This window comes from Arachis stenosperma, chromosome 3 (genome assembly GCF_014773155.1).
Source record: "Arachis stenosperma cultivar V10309 chromosome 3, arast.V10309.gnm1.PFL2, whole genome shotgun sequence".
Taxonomy (NCBI): domain Eukaryota; kingdom Viridiplantae; phylum Streptophyta; class Magnoliopsida; order Fabales; family Fabaceae; genus Arachis; species Arachis stenosperma.
The window spans coordinates 24602694-24625018 of record NC_080379.1 but is presented as its reverse complement, the minus strand read 5'-3'; the positions used below and the strand labels follow the sequence as shown (position 1 = coordinate 24625018).

Below are 22325 nucleotides of genomic sequence, written 5' to 3'. Positions count from 1 at the left end.
TGAATAAACATGGTACAACCTATATATCATGAAATAAAATTCTTCTGCCGGATTTAGTAGACAGGAAGAATCGCCAGCAAAAACCAATTCTAGACGTGACAAACGGCTAATTACAATAACAAATATGGCTAGAAGTAGTAAAGCAAAGAATAATATTCATCCCCCATCAACCGAACACAAACAAGAATAAAATAACAACCTTGGCCCCTCTAGCTACACAAAGTTAAATCTGTAAGCAAATCAAAATATACCATCTCTCTCCTATCAACTCTCTGCAAACGATTCCAAAATTAAGTCTGCAAACATAACACAAGGCTATTATTAGTTACGATAAAAAAGGCAGTAAGATAGCTAATTAAATCTTTCGCAAAATGGAAGCATTGCCATTGCCATTGGCATTGGCACACATGCAAAATTGCGATGATATATGGAAGGAACCAAAAAGAAACTTGAATGGGAAGCAAGAACCACATAACCTCCAATTTATAACAAAGCAAATATCAACACAAAACACTGTACAACAAATACGAGAAATATTTACACGCTACTAAAGCACATACACTACATGCTCTAAGAACATTCGCAGCCACTTATTTTCATGTAAAAAAATAATTATATAAAAGATGCTCCTAGATCGCGGATTAATGTTCTCCAAGAATATTATACAAGTATTTTACATCCATTTTGTCATGTGAATTCTGTCAAGGAGGATAGGCTAGACAAGAGATTATTGAATGCTCTTGGAGTGCAAACCACTCGTTTAAATCTATAATTACATCAAAAAAAATTATTGAACGTTTTTAAAGAACATATTAAATGTTCTTCAACAGCATGCAGAATTGCGCACCCTCAACGAATTAGCACCTTTTTTGGGTTGAAAAATAATTATCTTGAAATGATAGCCACAAACCAGTCAACTGCTATTCAATAATTAATTAACAAGGTAGCTAATACCCATCTACAAAAAATTAGAGAAATAAGCATTAATTTACCAAATGCATTTGTTGCAATGGCCATAAAATCATTAGTCTAACATATTTAATTATGGCATAGTCATTTTGGGACTTGGGTATTATGGATTGTTCAAAGTCTCACATTTGAGTAGTTTGAATTGCTTGATATATTTAAGGATGGTGGTTCTTCCTCCTTAATAGCTAGCTATTAAGGGATTGTTTCCCACTGACATTAGGTACTTAACAATGATATCAGAGCCTAGCTTGTTGGCAACACGAAAAGGGTTACCTATAAAATGGATTAAAGTAAATAACGAATATTACGAGTGACTACCACTAAGTCAATGTCAATAGAGTGAAGCCATTGTGGATGTCGGCTCTCTAGGGCCGGTGTCTTGTTTGGGACTTGGTATTATGGGGTGTCCAGAGTCCCACATCAAGTAGTATGGGACGCCTGAGGTATTTATGGAGAGTAATTCTTCTCCTTTAATTTCTAGTTTTTAAGATGTAGTTTCCACTTTCCTTAGGTACTTAACATAATCCTTCACAAGCCTGCCCAATCATTCATGCTATAGAATTCAGCTATATACCACAACATTCAACTTCGGGGGAGGAACTTGGAAATTTTATTTTAACATTCACAAAACATACTCATGGTTATCAAATTATTGATGCAGTGTAATTGTGGCAATCAAATTCCGATAAGGTAAAATAGCTAAGGCCTGAGCAAGTATCGGGTACATATGGAGTTTGGAGAGAAGGATTACCATGTATAAATATCTGGTGAATCTAGCTCCATATACCACATCATGTAAAAGGCACATCAAACCCTGATAACATGGCAAAACGAATCATTAAACACCGAAACGGAAAAAATAAATAACAGCAAGAGATAGAACATACGGCTAGAATTCTACATGAGCTGAGAGGAAATAGTTTGCTATTTATGAAAATAGGTGTATGAAATTAGAGTTCTAGATAATCTGAATTTTATATGAACTTTTCTTATCCTTCTACAACATCCATGATTCTAATTTCCAATGTGCCAATATCATTATAGACCTCAAAATTACCCAAAAAAAAATAAGAATTTACGAAATCTAAGGTTATGGAAATTACAATAAATTCATTAAAACTGAATATTTTGATCGACGCTTTACTTGTTGTCAATTTGAAAAGAAGTCAAGCCTTTGAGTTTTTATGATCTCATAATCTTCCAATTCCATGTAAAAAGAATCTATGTTTGATGTAACAATGTGAAAAACCAAAGCTACAATTGGCTAGACGCATGAGTACTTCTAACTGCATTCTATTCCTATCATGATGCCATATATTTGAAAAAAGAACTCACATTAAAACCTTTGCCAAGTACAAGTTCATAAATAATGACGATTAAATCAAATCTGCACACACAAGTATACCAGAGAAGAGATCGTGTAATAACGAAGTGTATTATAGATGTCACTGCACACCCTTCTAGTATTCCTAATTCACAAACAACTGATAGGTGATATGGGAATTTATTCCGTGCTTAAGCAGGTATGTGCTTACGACTTTATTAGAACTGCATGTATCTTTATTGCACGAGAGAATCAAGAATATCAATCACACAAGGGGAGAGAAACAATACTTAAAAAAATGGATCTAATTTTAGCGGAATAGTAGCATTATCGTGTTAAAGTTGTTGGTAGTTTGACATACAATAACATCGGGTCAAACAAAAAGAAGTTATTCAGCAAAATCCCAAAATATATATATATATATATATATATATATATATATATATATATATATATATATATATATATATATATATATATATAATGGAAATTACCTTTGATCACAGTCAAGCTTGAGACTTTTTCCCTGTAATAATTTGGAATATCCGGAGGCCCCTGCTAAATGCATCATTGAAAAGCATTCTGGTTTGCATGTTCTGAAACCCAGGCAACCATGATAGTAATGCCACAGGGGCCATAATAATGACTCCTAACAATATGTCATATAGACGAGCCACTGAAACAACTCCATCCCAAACTATAGTTGATTCCAAAAATGGCCGAAATACTTGGGCAATCAGTATCAGGCCCCAGCCCGTGGGAATGAATGCCAACAGGCTAGTAAAGATATCCACAAATTTGAAGTTGGTGAATTCCAGTAAAGCAACTATCACAAGAATTGCGAGAATTATGAGGAGGAACTGGACCAGCCGATAGTATATATGCTCTTTGGCTGCATATTTGTTGTGGGCATATGCAACCAGCATATATACCCCAAATATAAGAACCACACAAATCCAAGACAGCAGGTAAACAACAATACTGTGACTTCCAGCAGCAATTCCTAGCTGATATACAATTCCATACTGGAAAAAGAAGAAACGAAGGTCTAAAATTATCTCCATACATTTCCCCCAAAGGCCAGTTACTCTTAGATGATCCTGCTCTTCATACCACCACCTTTCCCAGCTCTGTTCAGCCTTAGCAAACACACTTCCTCTGTACCAAATCCAGTTCATAAAGTCATCGAAATCATACACAGTTTTTAACCAGTCAAAGCCAGAAGGATTGAAAACAAACGGTGCAATAATCCACGATGCCACTAAGAACCAACTAGTAATGGTCATGGCTATATACACAAATGTGTCGGATGCCACAGGACTGTGTGAAGCATAGATTACAAGAATTAAGCCTAATTCAATTGCTTTCACAAAATGGCTACGTGCATAGAGTCTATAGTTCTCAGCAAAACTCTTGTGCTCTACAACAAATCCACGTCCGGTAGCCCGATATTTTGCCCCACCATGCAAAATAGTCCGGCCAAAGAAATGACTACGAGTGCCCATTGAGAATGTGTAAAAAACTGATGAAAGCTGGAGCTGCATTGTCAAGAAATCCCAGATAGCCTGAAGGAACCCATGCTCAAGGGAATTCTCTACAATCATTGGAAGGGCAGTGAAAAGTCCAAGTTGAATAATGAACTGCTGATTCAAGATGGTACCAAGTGCTTTATTGTTATTGCTGTTACTTTCCATTGCAGCCTCAACACCACTAAGGGCAAGATAAAGTCGACCCCATAGAAAGGCATATACAGTCAGAATCACCATCATTGTGTTGAAGAAGAATCCCACAGTAGTGTAGAAGAAAGAGAGCATGCGGAAAAAGTCCAGCCTATGACCCAATCTATACACGTCTCTGCTAAGGACTTGCTCCCCATTCCCACTAGCAACCTTTGCTTCAAACATTGATACTTGATTCAATCCAACGTCCCTTCCCTTTCCAACCTGAATGTATTCATGGTGTGTAACATTACCTCCTCGGAGAGTACAATTAAAGCCAGCAAAAATGTCTTCACTGATGTTGATCACTCTGGAAGCTTTGCTGATACCACCACGTGTTAAGAACCAAAACCTGTCAAATACATCTGGATGACCATAATGCATCCTAACCTTCAAAGGATTTGCCAAAACCCTCTGTCCTAAGGTGACAAAACTTGTTTCCTGAGCTGACATGAACCAAGCAAGAGAGGAAACAGAACCAGTAAAAACATGCTCCCTAACTCCCAAAATAGTTGGTTTCCGGATGCCATAGTAATGCCTGTATTCTTCCAAGAGATTTCGCATTTTCAGTGCCTCCTCAAAGTAGTTATCCTGGTTCATATCAATAGTTTGAACTGCATCACCACGAGTGAATATGATGGCATGATTTTGATTTTCTGGCTTTCCTTCCCCAAGCTTCAAGGGACCAGGCAACTTTACACGGTAAATTTCCACCTCTCTCTGCAATTGTTGGTCATACTTAACAAGAACGGAGTAGTACTCCTTCTCATCCCTACTAGTGGTTATTTCATCAACATAGGCAACCCGAAGAGCTTCGTTGTTTTTCATCAGATACAAAATTTCCTCAGCATGAGGATCCTTTTTTGCTTTCTGAGATCCATATATCTGGCAGGCAACCACATATGTGAATTTCATTAAAGCAGTCCCATATTCATGGCCTTTGAATAACAAACTTACTGAACTACTTGCCCTGCTTAAACTCCTAGATGGTGACTTTTCGGCGTTCATAACATCTAAACTATCTTGCCTCATTGTGACAAGTTCACGGGATCCCTCTCGAATATCCATTTCTGACGCAGAGTCCAGGAAAGCCAGCATCTTGAGGGCCCGGTAGTAATACATCATTCCTCTAACTGTTCGTGTTAGCGTCTGGCCTCTGTAGGAAGCCCAAAGCCTCAACTCTCTAAGCTTATCAGCCCAAATATCACTGTCTTTCACCATCCCCTCCCGACGCATCCTTTCCATAAAATTCTTCCAGTCATCATCATATATAGTCTGCAAATAATAAAGGATTGAAACCCCATCTTCATTCTCAGTTCTGAGCTGTTCTTTGCTGTATAATACTTCTTCCGAGTAATAAGGTGTTAAAACACTGAAAGCCAACATTTTCTCAACTTGGGGAGCATGGGGCATGTTCATAAAAAGTGAATTACTGAAGAAGGCAATCCTCCGTCTAGCTTCTAGATTTTTGGGGATGTTTTGCATTGAATCCCTGGAGGTGAGAATTGTGTGCAAACGCCGAACCTGCCGATAGAAGTTCTCATTGTTGATCTCAGGTAACTGAATAGCGTTCTCAAAAAGGAGACCTGAACCTGGGTTACGTTGAGCCAAACCGTCCTCCCTCAGCTGTTCGGTTTTCCTTTCTTCCCTGAAAAAATCTCGGACAGCAATCTCATAAAGGGCCTGAAGGCTATTCACCACTTGAGTAGCATCTTTCTTGGGTTTGTTTAATAAATCAACAAGCTTTATCAACTTGCTATGGAGCAGAGGCAGTGCAGTGGTTTTGAATGTTTTTGTGAATTTCTCAATCTCCAAAGAGTGATCAATTTCTTGGAATAGAACTGTCACAATAGAATGCTCTTCACTGTTGGGTTTGATAATCTCAAGAAGCAAGTGCTTTATGCTATCATATGCTTCAATGACAGCACAGCGTCTGTACTCATTCTTGCGTATCTTTCTTGTCAGCTTGTTGTCAGACTCATCAACCAGTTCTTTGGCTTCACTGAGTGCAAGCAGCAACTCATTGCAGAGAAGAAAACATGGCCAGCGGATAACCCTGACATTCCAAGAGTTCTGTGGCAGCTCCAAAAGCTCAACCTCCCTGTCAGAGATGATATCCTCCTCCCTGAAAGACAAAATTATCTCATTCCATATCAAAGCAAACTTGTTGGCCTCAACCTGGTTAGACTCAAGCTTCTTAAATGGCCGACCAAGCCCATATCTGAGCTTCAACCTGTGGATGGCATCCTTAAACTTGCTCTTCAATGTTCCTCTTGCATTCAACAATTGCTCCTCTGGCATGAGATTGAACTGAATTGCACTGGCAAAAAACTGGAACCTCAATTTCAGCTGTTGCATATTTCGAATCTCACCCAAATGTGCAAACAACCCCACAGCAGCCCCAACAAAGGATGAATATATTGAATACCAAATCTGTATATCCATTAGATATATCAAAACAACCGGAAGCCACAATAATCCAACAGCAAATCGGTTGCTGTTATGAATAAACTCATGCCATTCATATTCAACATTCCTAAGCTTCAACAGTGCCTTTGTTGGAGCAACCATGGGTTTGACCTGCAGAAAGTAACTGAAACAAAATTTTGTGGCCAGCACCACAACCCAGAACAATGTGTACTTAATGTTGTCCACAAGACCTTCCCTCAAGCCACGACCAACAAAGATTCTACTTTGAAACCACCATGACAACATGTAAAAGATCCTCCAATTTGTATTCTCAACAAAGTTTCTAATCCAGGGAATTATAAAAAGGGCCAGAGCCAGAAGCTCAGGAATGATGAAAACAAACACAACCTCCAGAAAATTCACCACCCTTCTATTCGCTTCTGCTGACCACCTCCTATCATGGTTTCTCTGAGACCATATCCTCTCATACATGACCCCAAACACAACAATCCACCCGGCTGCAACAATAACCTTCATCACCATCCTCACACCTTGCCCCATCGTCTCCCTTGTCACCAACCTAAACTGCATCACCATATCAAGCAGAGACTGCACTAACCTCATGCCACTCCACGTGAAGAAAATGGTCAAAGCCTTAACCTGAACACTCCTGTCCTCCAATGCTTGCCACGGATAAGTCTTCTCCTCCCAAGCAACAATAATAGCAGCCTGAAGGAACAAAACCAGCATCACCCAAAGTCTATCAAAACTCCTAAGCAGGTTTAAAAACGACCTCTGCTCCACAAACCCAGTCTTCCCAACACGCTTCCCACCGCTACCCGTCACAAAGAAGTTGCTACCAATATCAAGGGGCCATCCAAGCTTCTCAAAACACCTCCTACTCCAAAAATACTCATTGATATCGTCGTAATTCCTCCAAGCACTGTGCGGAGCAGTTCCATTCCAACTACTATCAACCTCACGCCTAATAGTTTCATAGATAGGTTTCACAACGTGGTTGAGGAAAGCGTTCTCACCTGAAAGCGAAGGCATCACAGGCTGGCCAGTGTTCTCGTCAATGTAATCCTCCAAGATCTTGTTCAGCTCCATTGCCATGTGGTGGAAGATGTAGCAGATGCACTCCGGAACAAAGCGGAGGTTCGCCGCCTCGCCCCAGATCAGGAGGTAGAGGGACACGTAGAGGAGCTCACGGCGCTGCTCAGAGTCAGCGGAGCCGCCGCGGCGGCGGTCGGAGATCCAGATGTTGGACTTCTTGCCTAGGTAGGAGCACCAAGAGTTGTAGTTTTTGAGGAGCTTCCGGCGGAAGCGACGGAGGACGCCGGCATCGAGTGTGTCGATGTTGTCCGGCGGCGGCATGAGGCGCATCTGAGCGTTGGCGAGGTGAAGGACGAGGTGCTCGCGCTGGTTGCGGACGTTGTCGCGCTGGAAGCCAAAGAAGAGTGCGAGCCAGTCAAGGAGGTCCATGTGAGGTCGCCATTGCCCGAACGGCGGCCGCCGGAGGTCTCCAACGGCGCGTAGTGCTGCTGCAGCGGCGCGGACTTCAGGGAACCGGAGGGAGGGGTGGTCAGCGAGGAGATTGTAGACGGGAATTATGTTGTAGGGCTCTTCCTCCCGGACCGGTGTAGCGGTGGCCACCGGCGACGCATGGGGTTGACGCTGGCGGAAATTCATATCATCGGAATCGGAGCCCTAGAAAAGCGGTGTCGTTTGGTGAAGTCTGAAAGTCAGCAATTGTGCTAAGCCTGTGTGTGGCGGTTGCAATGGTTGTTATGCCGTTATAGAGAGAGAAACAGAATTGAGAGAGAAAGTGGTCGAAGAAAGAGTGAGAGCGGACAAGGTTGCTAACGTGCGCACTTCTGAAATGAGTAATGACTAATAAGTAGTACAGAGTGGGAAGGGGAGAAGAAACGGCTCGTTAGCGCGTTGAGAGTGTTTTGATTTGGAATTTTTTTTTAATTAAGATTGTGATTTTTACCTTTTTATTAAATCAATTTAATTATGTGGAAGAAATTTAATTTTACCTTTTTTTAACTTGTACGTGTATTTTCAGCGTGTCGTAAGCATTAAGTCTTGAGTTACACGTTTCTGCAACTTGCAAAATGTGTGCAAGATACTATAGTGTGTTTTTCTTTCTTCTTTTTTTAACAAAAAAAAATTCTTTCCCAGTTGAATGGAGTTGGTTACTAAAGAAAATAGAGTGTGCGTTGTCGTCATGAAGACATGAACATCCCTTTATAGTTTCCAAGTAATGAGAAACTAAGAGCATGCATCATGCTTATATGAATATGATTTGAGTATTTGAGGCTCGCTCAATGTTTTAGCGTAAAAGTTGATAATTCTGCACACAAAAAAAGATGAAGTAATGAAGTATATAATTTTAATTCTAGGTCCTCCCACTTGAAAGAGATAACTAGTTCATGCTTAATATAAAATCAACTGATACTTTTTTTGGTTCATCATTTCTCTCATAGTAGTAGCTGGCCTAACATTGAAGAATTCATGCCATTGTTTCGTGATTTCGTCTTTTATAATTCAAACTCCGTGGTTGAGTACTGTGCAAATTATTGAGTTAAGACTTTTTATCCTTTTTCTTTAACATAACATTATGTGTTTATCATCTGAAGTTTAAAATTAGTTTGCAAACTACATACAAGTGAATGAGTGACACAACTACAAAAGCCCAAGGTATAATAAGAAATTCATCTCATAATTAATGGATTTAACTAGTTATGTGTTAGGAATTCTACATTAGTTAGTAACTAATTTTAGTATACACTTAATATGATTGATTTTAAAATTATAGATAACATATCTTATTTCATATATGCAACAACGGAATTCTAATTGAGGTGCACAAGACAAGTCAGCAAACATAAAAAAGAGGAATATAGATCAAAGTATCAAACAATGTCAAAACAACTACTGATGATGATAACGACCTAATCAGTCGAACCTTAGCTACCATGTTGGCATTTTTTGTCTTGGATTTATGTGGAAATGTAATATGAGTGTCAAAATCTTTGTAGGCCGGATTAAAGTTTCCAGCCTCTATTGATTGATATAAGTCAAACTGCTTCAAGAATATATATTGTGTTGGTCACTGATCATCGTCCATTTTCTATATTTTTGGTGTACAGTAACACCATGTTCTTTAGAAAGAAAATGGCAGTGGGATACTGGGATATGTCTGGGTACCGGCGTATTCTAACGGGAAAAGAAAAATTGATTCTGAAATGAGTCGTCAATAATAATGAAAGTTTATTAACTTTCCCTGATTTCAAGGATTCCCATACCCCACTTGGAATGGCACTTTTCGCTTCTTTTTCTGACAGTTAGTCAGCTTCCTTTAATCTTATTAGTTCTTCGTGTTTAATATATTTTACTAAAAATCTAAAATTTTAAAATACAAATTTAAAAATGTATTTAAGTTTTTTATTTTTTTAAAATATAAACATATTGATCTTTAAGTTTAATTTATCTAATTTTAAAAATTTTTATACTATATCAATCAGTCAGTACAATAAAAATTATATTTAATTTTTTTGTTAAATCTAATACACCTAAATAAACATAGGAGATCGATCTATTAAAAAAAAAAGTGTAAGTACGGGTAAGCTACGCGCTTGGTTGTTAAATGGAGGAAGCGGGCTAAGACAAGTAGACAATCAGATAAAGAAAGAGAAAGGTAGAATTTTAATTTCAATTCGTTCATCACGTGAAAGGGGGCATGAAATATCTTTTTTGGAGACTAGGGCATGAAATTTGAAAGAACAACGCGGGGTTTAGCCGAACCAAAAATGCTTATATTTAACGGGTTTTGTCATAGGATAATTCTACAATAGAGATATTTGTGTGAACAAAAGAATAAATAATTGTTTTTAAAATTCTACTGCCTATAATAGATTTTAAGTTTGGTCCTGATCCGTCACCTTATAACTCGGTCTTTATTGTATATTATGAGTTATAATTTGTCATTAATTATTATTCATTTTTTGCTTGTAACTGACACCTTCATTACCGACTTAATGACCATTATTTCAATTTTAATGACCAAACGGTCATAACATGAATATCATTCATCAATTCTATGCCTATAAAAAGAATCTTTTATATCTAATCTCAGGGAGCAACATGATAAGTTTTATATCATGTTTTATATTCTATATTTATAGAATTATTACACACAACACATGATAACTTTTATTTCATGTCTTACATTCTATATTCATAGAATTATTCTTATACCTCTTAAACACTTACTGACTTGAGCGTCGGAGTGTCTTTTGCAGGTACACACCCCTTGTTCTCTCTTTGCCGACATATAACTCATCCCGACGAGAAGCTTGAAGACATTCATTGACGAACAAGCTATACACTGGCCAAACTCAGCAAGAACAATTGGCGCCGTCTGTGAAGACGAGTAAAATAATTTATACTCCCCTTAGGTTCATAAAACTTGAATGACATTCAAATTTTTGAACCAATCTCAACAATCTTGTTTAAGATTTTATTTAATACTTTTTCATTAAATTTTAATCTATCCTAACTTTTCATAAAGTATGTACTTTATACATTTAAATTGCTTTATTTTTACGTATCATAATATTTCACATCTCATAATTGATCAATAAACCAATCCGAGAATAAACTCGACTTTCAATCAATCCGAGAACAAATTCGATTTTCAATCAATTCGATCACAAACTCATTTATCGATTTTGCTTACTTTTTCAAAGTTCTCTATTTACACAAGTAAAATTATATATTTTATTCAACATACTTTTGTATTTATATTTTGTGTAATTAATATTTACTGATTTATTAGTTATATTCAAATATCAATATATATTCTATACAATAATGGCATATAAACAACCATGTCAATTGTATTTTTATTTTATTATGTATTATATTTTTATTGTTTAATAATTTCATTTATACAATTAAATTACGGTAATGATGAGTTCAAATCTTAAAATTGGATTCCATTAAATATTAATTGTATATCAATTGTATATAACTGTTACACTATTCATTTTATGCTATTAAATTTTATTTTACTATTTGTTTAATGCAAAAAGTTATTAAACAAAAAATAGTTACAAACATGCAAATTTGTTACTTTTGCACAAGAAATATACCTCATAGCTAAACAAAATTTATTATATTATTATATGACTGTTATCTTATTGCTTTATTATCAAATTAAAGCATGTCCTATAAAACAAAATTTAGATATTCACATTTGACATGTATGACATTCATATATGTCATATTCTTCTCTATAACTATCAACTTTCAAGGTATATTTTTTTACTTTGAACTCTTTTACTTTTACAATATATATTATTAAATATACGTTGCGATTTTGTACTTATTCATGTCAGACCTTCGCTATAAATTATAAATATTCAAATAACTAATTGTTTTGATCGAGAAATTTATCAATAAGCTGTTGTGGGCTAGAAAAATTTTCAAGACAATTAACCATTATATCCTCGGATCATACAATCGATTCCGTCAATAGATATCCATCTCTGAACTTTTCAGTTCACATACAATCAAATGTTAAAATTGTTCTTAAGCGGAAAAGTATCCCCCACGCAACTATCTTGATTGAATGACTCTTATCACTCAATTATTTTTTGAATAAGTGCCGATATAATAATCCGACTAAACTTGGAGGCTCACTATATCATTATTCAGTTATCTTTTAACCGAGTTATAAATTATTTTATTGTCTAAGCTTAGCCTGGATCATATGATCGGCAGACAAAGCTTGGGGGCTGTGATCCGTCACCTTATAACTCGGTCTTTATTGTACATTATGAGTTATAACTCGCCATTAATTATCATTCATTCTTTGCTTGTAACTGACACCTTCATTACCGACTTAATGACCATCATTTCAATCTTAATGACCAAACGGTCATAACATGAATATCATTCATCAATTCTATGCCTATAAAAGGAATCTTCTATATCTAATCTCAGGGAGCAACATGATAAGTTCCATATCATGTTTTACATTCTATATTCATAGAATTATTACACACAACACATGATAAATTTTATTTCATGTCTTACATTCTATATTCATAGAATTATTCTTATACCTCTTAAACACTTACTGACTTGAGCGCCGGAGTGTCTTTTGCAGGTACACACCCCCTTGTTCTCTCTTTGCCGACGTATAACTCATCCCGACGAGAAGCTTGAAGACATTGATTGACGGACGAGCTATACACTGGCCAAACTCAGCAAGAACAGGTCCAATATATGAAAAAAAATTTAAATAGTTATTTTAAAAAGTTAATCATTCTCCAACAAAAAAAATAATCATCTCTATTCTAATTTATCAATGAAATTTACTCAAACACTCTCTTTTTTCAACTGTCTGCTATCACATTCTCATCAATCATCCCACCTCTTTAGCGTTAGAAGTTCTCTCACCGGTCATCAAACAACCATCCACGTAGTTATTAAAAGGTTTAAGTACTGTTTTCGTCCCTAAGGTCAGGGATAAAAATCAAAATCGTCCATAACGTTTTTTTGTTATTAAAATCATTTCCAACATTACAAAACGTTATAAAATCGTCATTTTTTACTTCAATTTTAAGTTTTTTACCAAATTACTCTTAATAATTAATAAAAATAATATTAAAAATAAAAAATAATCCCCCTAACCCAACCAACTCCCCCTCCCCCGCGTGAATCTCTTCATTTTCTTCTGTCCCCAACCCTTCCTCCATCCCCCTCACTTTCTTTCTTGCTCTGAACAAGCCTCACCTGCCCACCATCACCGCTTGCTTTTTCTTCTTCTTCAGTTATGGCTCCAATGCAAACTAGGGTTTTCAATTCACTACTAGAAATAGGATTTTTTCGGACGAAAATTTCAAACGAAATTTATTCCGTCTGAATAACATTTTTTTCCGGACAAATTTGAGACAAATGTTGAACAATCTTTAGTGGAGACATTGGAATAATATATTCTGTCCTAAATTTGTCTAAATTTTGTCTCAAATTTTGGCGCCAAAATTTTTTTGGATGGCGCCAAAATTTTCATACAGATTAACAACACATTTTGGATAAAAACTATAATTCGTCCGTATTCCATCTGAATATGCGCAATAACTTCAGACAGATTTGGGACGCATTTTGAAAAATGTTAATTCTATCCCAAATTTGTCTATAATTAGTCTTAAATGCTTTTACTAAAACTAACCCTTCGAAATAGCTAAAATATTTTCCCACAAATTTGGGACAAAAATAACATCATTTATAAATTCTGTTTGAAAATGCATCAGTTTATATAATAATTGATTTTAATTGCATAATTAATTATATGTTTTTGTTCAATTAAAAATATTATCTACATTACATAAAAATGATCAATAATTTAATGTGTTGGCCTATTATTTATAAAGTTTCAATTATCATAATCTGATTAATTCATCGGCATAAAAATTTGTCTAGACAAAGATTTGTATTTCACAATAATTTAATAGAAAATATTAGAAAATTAAAATTTTTATTTAATATAAAAAATACGAAAATTAGACCGTAAATAATATTAGTTTATATACAAAATTAAAACTATAAAAAATGTTGACCACTTAGAAGTTTTTTTAAATTTTTTTATTAAAAATTAAAAAGTATTTCATTAAAAAATATAAAAAATAAGTATTTTTTTCAAAAGATAATTTAAATCTTTTTTTCATAAAGAGGCACAAATAACCATAATTATTAAAATCAAACCAGACCGATTCGATATTTAGACCGTACAAAAAATAAAATTGATTGAAATCTAAAATTTCAAAAAATGCATGACATGGGGATCGAATCCCCTGTATTTAGGAAAAAAAAAGTCCTTTCATACCACTGAGCTACTATAATTTTTAATATTATTTATGCAAATTATAATATATATAAATATCTTTCATCAAATAATTTATTTTTATTTAATTTATTTTAATTTTAGTTATAAACTCATTCATTCTTAATTTAATTATATTTTTATTTAACAATAAGAATAAACTCACTTATTTTTGTTCATAATTATATAATATCTATTAATATTTTTTAATAAATATTTATAGTATATAGAGTATAATAGATATAAACTAATTAATAAATTATTAAAATGTGAAAATAATAGTTATTTTAATATAAAATAAAATACAAATATTTATGATAGAGTAAAATTAATAAAATACTTATTGTTCACGTTCCAGATATTTTAAAATAGCTAGATATTCTTAAAATATTAGTGAAAATATGTATTTTAAATTTTAATTTTAAATTTTTTTACTATTTTTTATTTTATATTTATATAGGACCGAGTCAATCGGTTCAACCAGTGATCCATCAGTTGAACTAATGACCCAGTGATCCAATAATCTGACCGATTCGATTATCGGTTCGGTTCTAACAACTAAATAAGATAAATTAAATAAAGAACTAACCTTAAAATAATATTAAAATTTTTAATAATGAAAATTATAGTAATGAACATTAAACTACATAATGATAGTTATTAAAAAAAGAATTTACCTATGAAGAATTTTTTTTCAATTGACTCTTTTAGCACACTATATATAGATACAGTAGCTCAAAAAAAATTTACTTATCTAGAAGTCTCTATTCTAAACCTTATGAGATGGATTGGAGACTTGTGAGTCGAAACAGTTGTTCGATTGTTTGACTGGAGTGATAGGGTCGGTACTTAGCAAGAACACTCCGACGCTCAAGTTAGAATAGATTTATGAAGATATGTGTGGAATGAGAAATGTAACTGAGGGGCCTCTGACTCCCCTTTATATAATTCGATGCAGTTATCTTATCTTATCCATCTTATCTATTAATATAAAAGGAATTTTTAATTTCAAATATTAATTTTACTAAATATTTATCTTTTAAGATTATTATATAACAAAGATTTAAGAACATAATTTAATTTAAAAATTTTAAAATTAATATTAGATATAATTTTTTTTAAATATCTATCATTTAAATATTAATATTCCATAACTTATTAAATATATTTTCGTTACAATTTTATCTTTTTTTTTATTTATTAGTAAAAATTAAATACAATTTCAATTCTAAAATTTGTTATATGTAGTTGTTTTAAAACCACTAATTTACTTTGCGCCAAAAATCAAAATTTTATTCAAAACCGCCTTTTATTTCGAGATATTTCAGTTTCTGAGTACCCTCTCCCTCGTATGTATCACAGCTAGCTAGGTTTTCAGCATTCCCTACCTTGCCAAAAACCCAACCTTTTTACAGCATTCCCTTTTGGTTTCAGCGTCAATTTTGGATCTCCTTCTCCCTCTTTCTGCGTGCTCTGCCTCCTATCTGTGGTCGCCGCTCGTGCTTCGCCTCAACGCTACAAACCTCACTCTCTCAGACCTTCAAACCTCTGTTCTCAGACAGCCAACGCTCCAGTCTCCACTCTTGCACCTCAGACCACCTCCACCATCGTGACTCGCACTCCAGGTAACAGCTCTCACTTGCGAACAATCGCTCTGCCTCCTGCATGTGGGCGCCTCCGCCGGTCTCCAAACCCGCACCCCCGCCAGCCTCAAACACCGCACCTGAGGCGACCTCCACCCTCTAGCTTTGCTAGATTGCCCTTGCCTCCTCCTTCCCTTTGTGCGTGCTCTGCCAGGTTCTAACTTTGTGAGTAGTGATTGTTACTCAGCTTTATTCAATGTTAATTTCCTTTCAATAACATAGTACCACTGCATTTAAAATAACATGAAAAAGTATCACTGGAATTTGTGTAGCATTACCAGTATGTTTTTAGTTTCATAGAAGAACTACCATTTGGGTCATTGATTCATGTTTGTGACTGCATTAAAAGTGATATTGGTGAAGTGAAATTGATTAAGGCAATAAAAGAGACCTTGGGGACCGTAAAAATTAATTGGATGAGCTTATTTATTGATGTTCTAGTTCATCAACAATTCTAAACTCTATGAACTGACATCTTTATTTTGGTTTTGATAGATTTTTAACTAGGAACCTTCTAACTGGACCACTGCCCGATTAGATACCAGATTTTGTGTAAGTTGTCTTCCAAATGCTAGTACACTATTCCTTGAATTAAATTTTATCATTTTTATCTTTGTCTTGTTAAATATACACTAGTTATTGTTCGTTTTCTCCTTTGAGTGAATATGAAACTTTTATTTTACATATTTGGGAACTTTTAGTTGATATGATTGTGCTTCCTCAAGATTTCAACTCAACTCTATTTATTGGACAAAGACACCACTTTGGCATTTATCAAATTTCAAAATACATAAATTTTGAGAGTATCTCCAGAAGCTTGAACCATTTATTGCACTTCCATATATGTTCGGTTTATTTTCCTTCCCCCTCTCTGTTTAGTATAAAGTATAAAGCATGTTTTTTGGAATATTAAGAACAGGAAACGTTTTGGTAACATGCCATACTATGCTTTTGGTTCATCATAATATGGTCTAGGATTGTGTTATCAGAGCAATTGAAGCACTTCGGAGAAAATATTTTCAAGATTTTTGGTGCTCCACCTATACAAGTAAAAAAGTAGCTTTATATATTCCCTTCTATTCTATTAATTCTATATTATAAATAATTGGTTGATGAAAGATATACCAATTTGATATCAAACTGGTGACACTTGTAGTAAATAAATGGGGGAAGTAGTGCATAAGTACTATAAATCTTATCACATCTTAAGCATATGTCTTGCTAGTGACATTTTTTAAAATAAATCACTTAGCCTTAAAAATAGGTTTAAATTTTTATATGACCTTAGGAAAATGCATTAGACAAGAATTGATGCTAGAATGGATGTCTATCAGATATTGTTACGATTTTGTTAAGCAATAAGTGTTCTCTGAAGTCAATAAATATAGTACATAAATATAATGTATTGCTAATTCTTAGATTCTGAACCCATTCCATAAACTTTATTTAGAGATCTCTCATTTAACAACTTCAGCATAAGAAAGTCAGAGGAGCTAGGTTGTCAACAGAAAAGCACGTAAGAATCTATGCATTTATGCATTTTTAACTTTCTTCTTTTTTCTTTATGTGTGTAAAATTTTAGAAGTATATCTGATCCTAGCCATTAAACATTTTCCACAGGAACTTGTTTGCATCCAAAGACAATCTAAATATTGAGCAAGAACTTCACATGTGGAAAGAAAAGACAAAGGAGCAAAAAATGATCAATGAAGAGTAAAAGGTTAAGTTGAATGATGTTGAGCATAAGTTAAAGGATCAAGGAGTCAACTAAAAGTTCAACAGAAAAGAATTGCTTCTATTGAAAAGACACTTCATGCTTTGTATAAAAAATTGAATCTCCCACTTCCTTCAACCATATCTGTTCTTGCGAATGATGAGCTTGTGACAGGCTCTAGTGATGATGAGGATGATAACATGAGTGATTGATGTCTGTAGTATATGTTTTTTCTGATTTAGATTAAAAAATTTTTAGGTGAATTAGTTAGTACATTTGATTTTATTCATGATATTTGACCTTTTTAAAGGCTCTTTTTTTGTTTTAGTTTAATTTTTTTATTTTAGTTTGATTACATTTATGGACAAGTATTTTAATAATAAATATTTTTTTAATTCTTTTATGGTAATTAGCTTTTTCACGACTTTATTATTTGTTTATAATTTCGATGATGTAATATGAAAAAATGATTATGATGGTTTTAATATAGAAAGCAAATCGAATACAATTTATTTTCTAAAATATTATATATTAAATAGTAAATTATTTTGTATGAAAATTATTTGAAATATTATATTAAATTTGTAGAAAATTTGTGCGAAAATAATTTTTTGTTTTGTTTGAAATTTGTTTCGAATACGTAAATTCTTTTAAATTAAATTTGTCTGAAATTTAATTGAAAAGAAATATTTGATTTGTCTAAAATTTGTTTGAAAAAAAATTGTTATATTTGACTAAATTTGTTAGAAATTTGTCTGAAATAGAGTATATTTTTTATTTGAAATTTGTCTAAAAATCAATATTTTTCTGTTTGAAATTTGTCTGAAATACGCTGTCTTTATGTTGGCTAATCTGTCTGAAATTCGTCTAAAATACATCGTAATAGTTAAAAATCTAGCAGATAAATGTCTATTTGAAATTTGTCACAAAATTGTCTGAAAAAAATTTCGGACGAAATTTCAGACGAAATGTAAATTAGCAACAAGGCTTTTTGGGACAAAAAAAATTTGTCCCAATTTTGTTTGAAAGAAAAATTTCGTCCCTAATTTATTCGAAATTTATTTCAATTTTGTCTCAAAATTCGTCCGAAAAAGCCCCAATTCTAGTAGTGATTTCTCTTCAATCTTGAACAATAATGGTAGATTCAACGCTGTTCATCATCCACAACAGCAAGAACATTGGAATGATGCTTCTTCAACTTCTTCTTTAATTTTTATTCAATCTTGAACAATAATATTAGATTCAACGCGGTCATCATTTACAATAGCAAGCACATTGGGATTATTGGACCAATAATGAAATTGCTAATAGTAACAATTTCTGCTCCCTTTTTTCTTCCTTTTACTTGATTTCTTGGATTTCAATTTATTTTTTTATTTTTTATTTTTTTTTAATTTTCTTTCTTCTGTATCATTTTTCTCTGATTTGCTTCTTCTTTGTTTCTGTTGTTGTTGTTGTTGATTTTGGACAAAGCTAAAGTTAGACTTGTGATATTTTTTTGGCAGTAGAAAAAGAAAGGGGCAAGGCAGTGGTATGATGGAGGTGGGAGGAGTGTCGAGGGTGAAGAGTAAATGGCAGAAGTAAAAAATGGAAGGAAGAGATACTGCAATTTTGAGTTCTTGTTCCCATTTTCTTTCGTTGTTCTCTTTCTCTCTTCTTCTTTCTTTTTTTTTTTATTTTTGAAGAACATATGAGTTCTTTTTTAAATTTTTTAATTTATGTTGTTGCTAATTTTAGATCTGAAATGATGGTTGATGATTGTTGAATTGTTTAATTTAAAATTTTTGTTGATTTATTTTGTAATTGTTGTTGTTGGTGGTTATGGTGATGGTGATGATAATGCAGAGGATAATGCAGAGCGTAGTGGTGAAGGTGGAGAGATTTTTTAATTTTTGTTTAAGGGCAAAATTGTCCGAAAAATTTTATTTATGGACAAAATGACGATTTTATAACGTTTTGTAACATTGGGGATAATTTTAATAACAAAAAAAGGTTGGAGACGATTTTGATTTTCATCCCAGACCTTAGGGATGAAAATAATACTTAACCCTTATTAAAATAATCATCTGACTACCTAGTGAAATGACCATCTAACATTTGTTAATTGTATATACTTAAAACTGGATCGAACAAAATAACCATCCAATTAAGAATTAAAATAACAATCTACATACCTAGTGAATTGAACATTCAACAATGATGTAAGACAAAAAAATAATTAATTAGAATTAGTGTCGAAGGCAGCAATCATGGCAGTCATCATATGAGCTTTCAAGACCAAGCTGCTGTAGCATCCATTGCAAACCCTTCGGGATGATACCTGACGATGACGATAAAGATTCCGTCTCCCACGTGAACATTTCAAAAGCTTTCCTGAGATCATCATCCTTGTTGATGGTCATGAGCGCGTCGGGATGGCCTTTAGGTCCCGGATGGAACAAAAATTGAAAGATTAAATGCTAATCCTAAATTTTCAAATTTTAAATTTTGAAAATAAATAATTAATTAAGAATTTAATATTTAATATTTTATTTTTTTAAAAAAAAATTTATTGTCATAATGTACACTAATATTATTGTCTTCCCATACTTTCTCTTGTTTTTAATCATGAAAGATTCGTATGTTGATGTTTTTATTCATAAAAAGTAGAAATTAAAGTTATATCTATAAAAGATCAATTTTTGTAAATAAAATTATTTAAATTCTAAAAAATTAAATAAATTTTTTAAACTACTTTTGATTATAACCTAACTTTAACTTCTAATTTATTTCACACCACTTCTATCACTGCTTTTATTCTCAACAACTATCACTATCACTGCCGTTAACAATATCACTGTCATCATCATTTCTGATTATCAAACATAATACTTTTTATAGAATTTGGATCTTCTAAATTTTAAATTTGTATTTTAGAGGATAAAGTGTGATCTTCTACCCTTGAATAGTTTCTCTCTCATATTTATTCTTGGTCCCATCTATAAAATAAATGGTGAGAGATCACACTTTACTCTCTAAAGTGAAATTCAAACTTTAGAAAATCCAAATCCCCTTTTACAATCAGCGTTTTCTTTGTCTTTATTTTCAACCACACAAAAAAATCCAAACCCAATCCAATGAATGAACCTTCCTCCATGGCCACCAAAATTACCCTTCATCGGAACCTCCTCCATTTCGACACACTCTCACACCGTTCTCTTTGAAAACCTCTCCAAAACTTATGGCCACATCATGATGCTACAATTGGATCAAAAACCCAACTCAACTCTGGTAATTTCATTCGTAGAAGTTGTAAAAAAAGTAAAAAATTACGACTTAGTGTTCTCAAACCAGCCATAAAACACTGCCATGAAGATCTTGTTGTACGGCGCCAATGATGTCGAGTTCGGGATCTATAGAAACGAATAGAGGCAGAAGAAGAAGATCTACGTACTTCAACTTCTTAGCATAAGAAGGATGCAATCATTCACAACAATATATAAGAGAAGAGGAAGTTAAAGAGATGATGAAAGTATTACTGAGAGCGAGTTCAAACTACAAACCGGTGAATTTGGGGGAGATGGTGGTTTCAATTTCGAACAACATAGTTTGTAAGTACGCGTTGGGAAGAAAATATGAAAAAGAAGGTGGGATTCAAGATTTGGCGAGGAGAGTGATGCCGGTGGTGGTGATGACGATGATGGTAGTGATGGTGGTAGTTGAGAACGAAAGTAGTAGTAGAGTTTATTATTGGGAGAGAGGCGGTATAGAATAAAATTAGAGGTTAGAATTAAATTATATTAAATGGTCGTTTGAAAAATTTATTTAAATTTTTAAGATTTAGATAATTTACAAAAACTCATTTCTATTGCGTATAATTTTTATTTTTATTTTTTATGGATAGAAATATGCGTGTCTGAATCTTTTATAATAAAAAATAATTATTTACTCGTGAACAAAATAAAATATTTAACTATTTATATAAATGAATTTTTATTTTTTTTATTTTTTTATCATAATATGCATCTTTGTCAATTACTTAACTTTTTTTAAACAATAATTAATTAATAAAATAGTAAATGTACAAAATTAAGAATTTGAATAGTATCATTTGAAAAAGATATTAACAAAAAAATTAATTTTAATATTGTTTCTCAAATAGATTATGTATCAATTATAAATTATATATATATATATATATATATATAAAGAATTAAAAAAGTAGTACCCAAAAAAATTTAAAAAATTATTCACTTGACTAATATATTTAGCTAAATTCTAAATATAATTACAATAAAAGTTTGTAAACACTTAAATATATAATATCAGGTTAATTTTTTCTTTTGTTTTTAAATATAATAACACTTTAAAGTTTAGAAACACTTAGTTAAGATAGATTTTATTTATGCTTTCATTTTTATTTTTATTTTTATTTTTTTCATTTTAAAAATTTTATAAAAACAATTTTTTTTCATAAAATTCTAAAAATAAATCATTAAAAACTAAAAAATACAATCAATTACACCCTTAAAATCTTGATGGATGGGCCACACAAACCAAATTCAGTTGCCAATAGTGTGGGTCCACAGAACCATAACAGTAACACATTTATAGTTTGTACTTGCATAGTTGCACTTTGCTTGACATTTTAATATTTAAGAATTTAGATCTG

The 22325-nt window shown here is 33.2% G+C and overlaps 1 protein-coding gene and 1 non-coding gene across 2 annotated transcripts; both read right to left on the bottom strand.

Moving 5' to 3' along the window:
* On the bottom strand, nucleotides 1–8327 carry LOC130966362 (callose synthase 12-like). The gene is made up of 3 exons (XM_057891152.1): nucleotides 2788–8327; nucleotides 1721–1783; nucleotides 1–296 (listed from the first exon to the last, which is right to left on the bottom strand). Exon 1 carries the CDS (start codon nucleotides 8110–8112, stop codon nucleotides 2800–2802), a length of 5313 nt encoding a protein of 1770 aa, XP_057747135.1. The 5' UTR covers nucleotides 8113–8327; the 3' UTR covers nucleotides 1–296; nucleotides 1721–1783; nucleotides 2788–2799.
* LOC130972357 (small nucleolar RNA J33) lies at nucleotides 5067–5144 on the bottom strand. Its single transcript, XR_009083541.1, has one exon. It is a non-coding gene; the product is annotated as a small nucleolar RNA J33 (small nucleolar RNA).
* Nucleotides 8328–22325: the final 13998 nt, after the last annotated feature.

Excerpts from the sequence above, each read along its gene's own strand:
- LOC130966362 (XM_057891152.1), bottom strand. The coding sequence starts at position 8,112 with ATGAATTTCCGCCAGCGTCAACCCCATGCGTCGCCGGTGGCCACCGCT.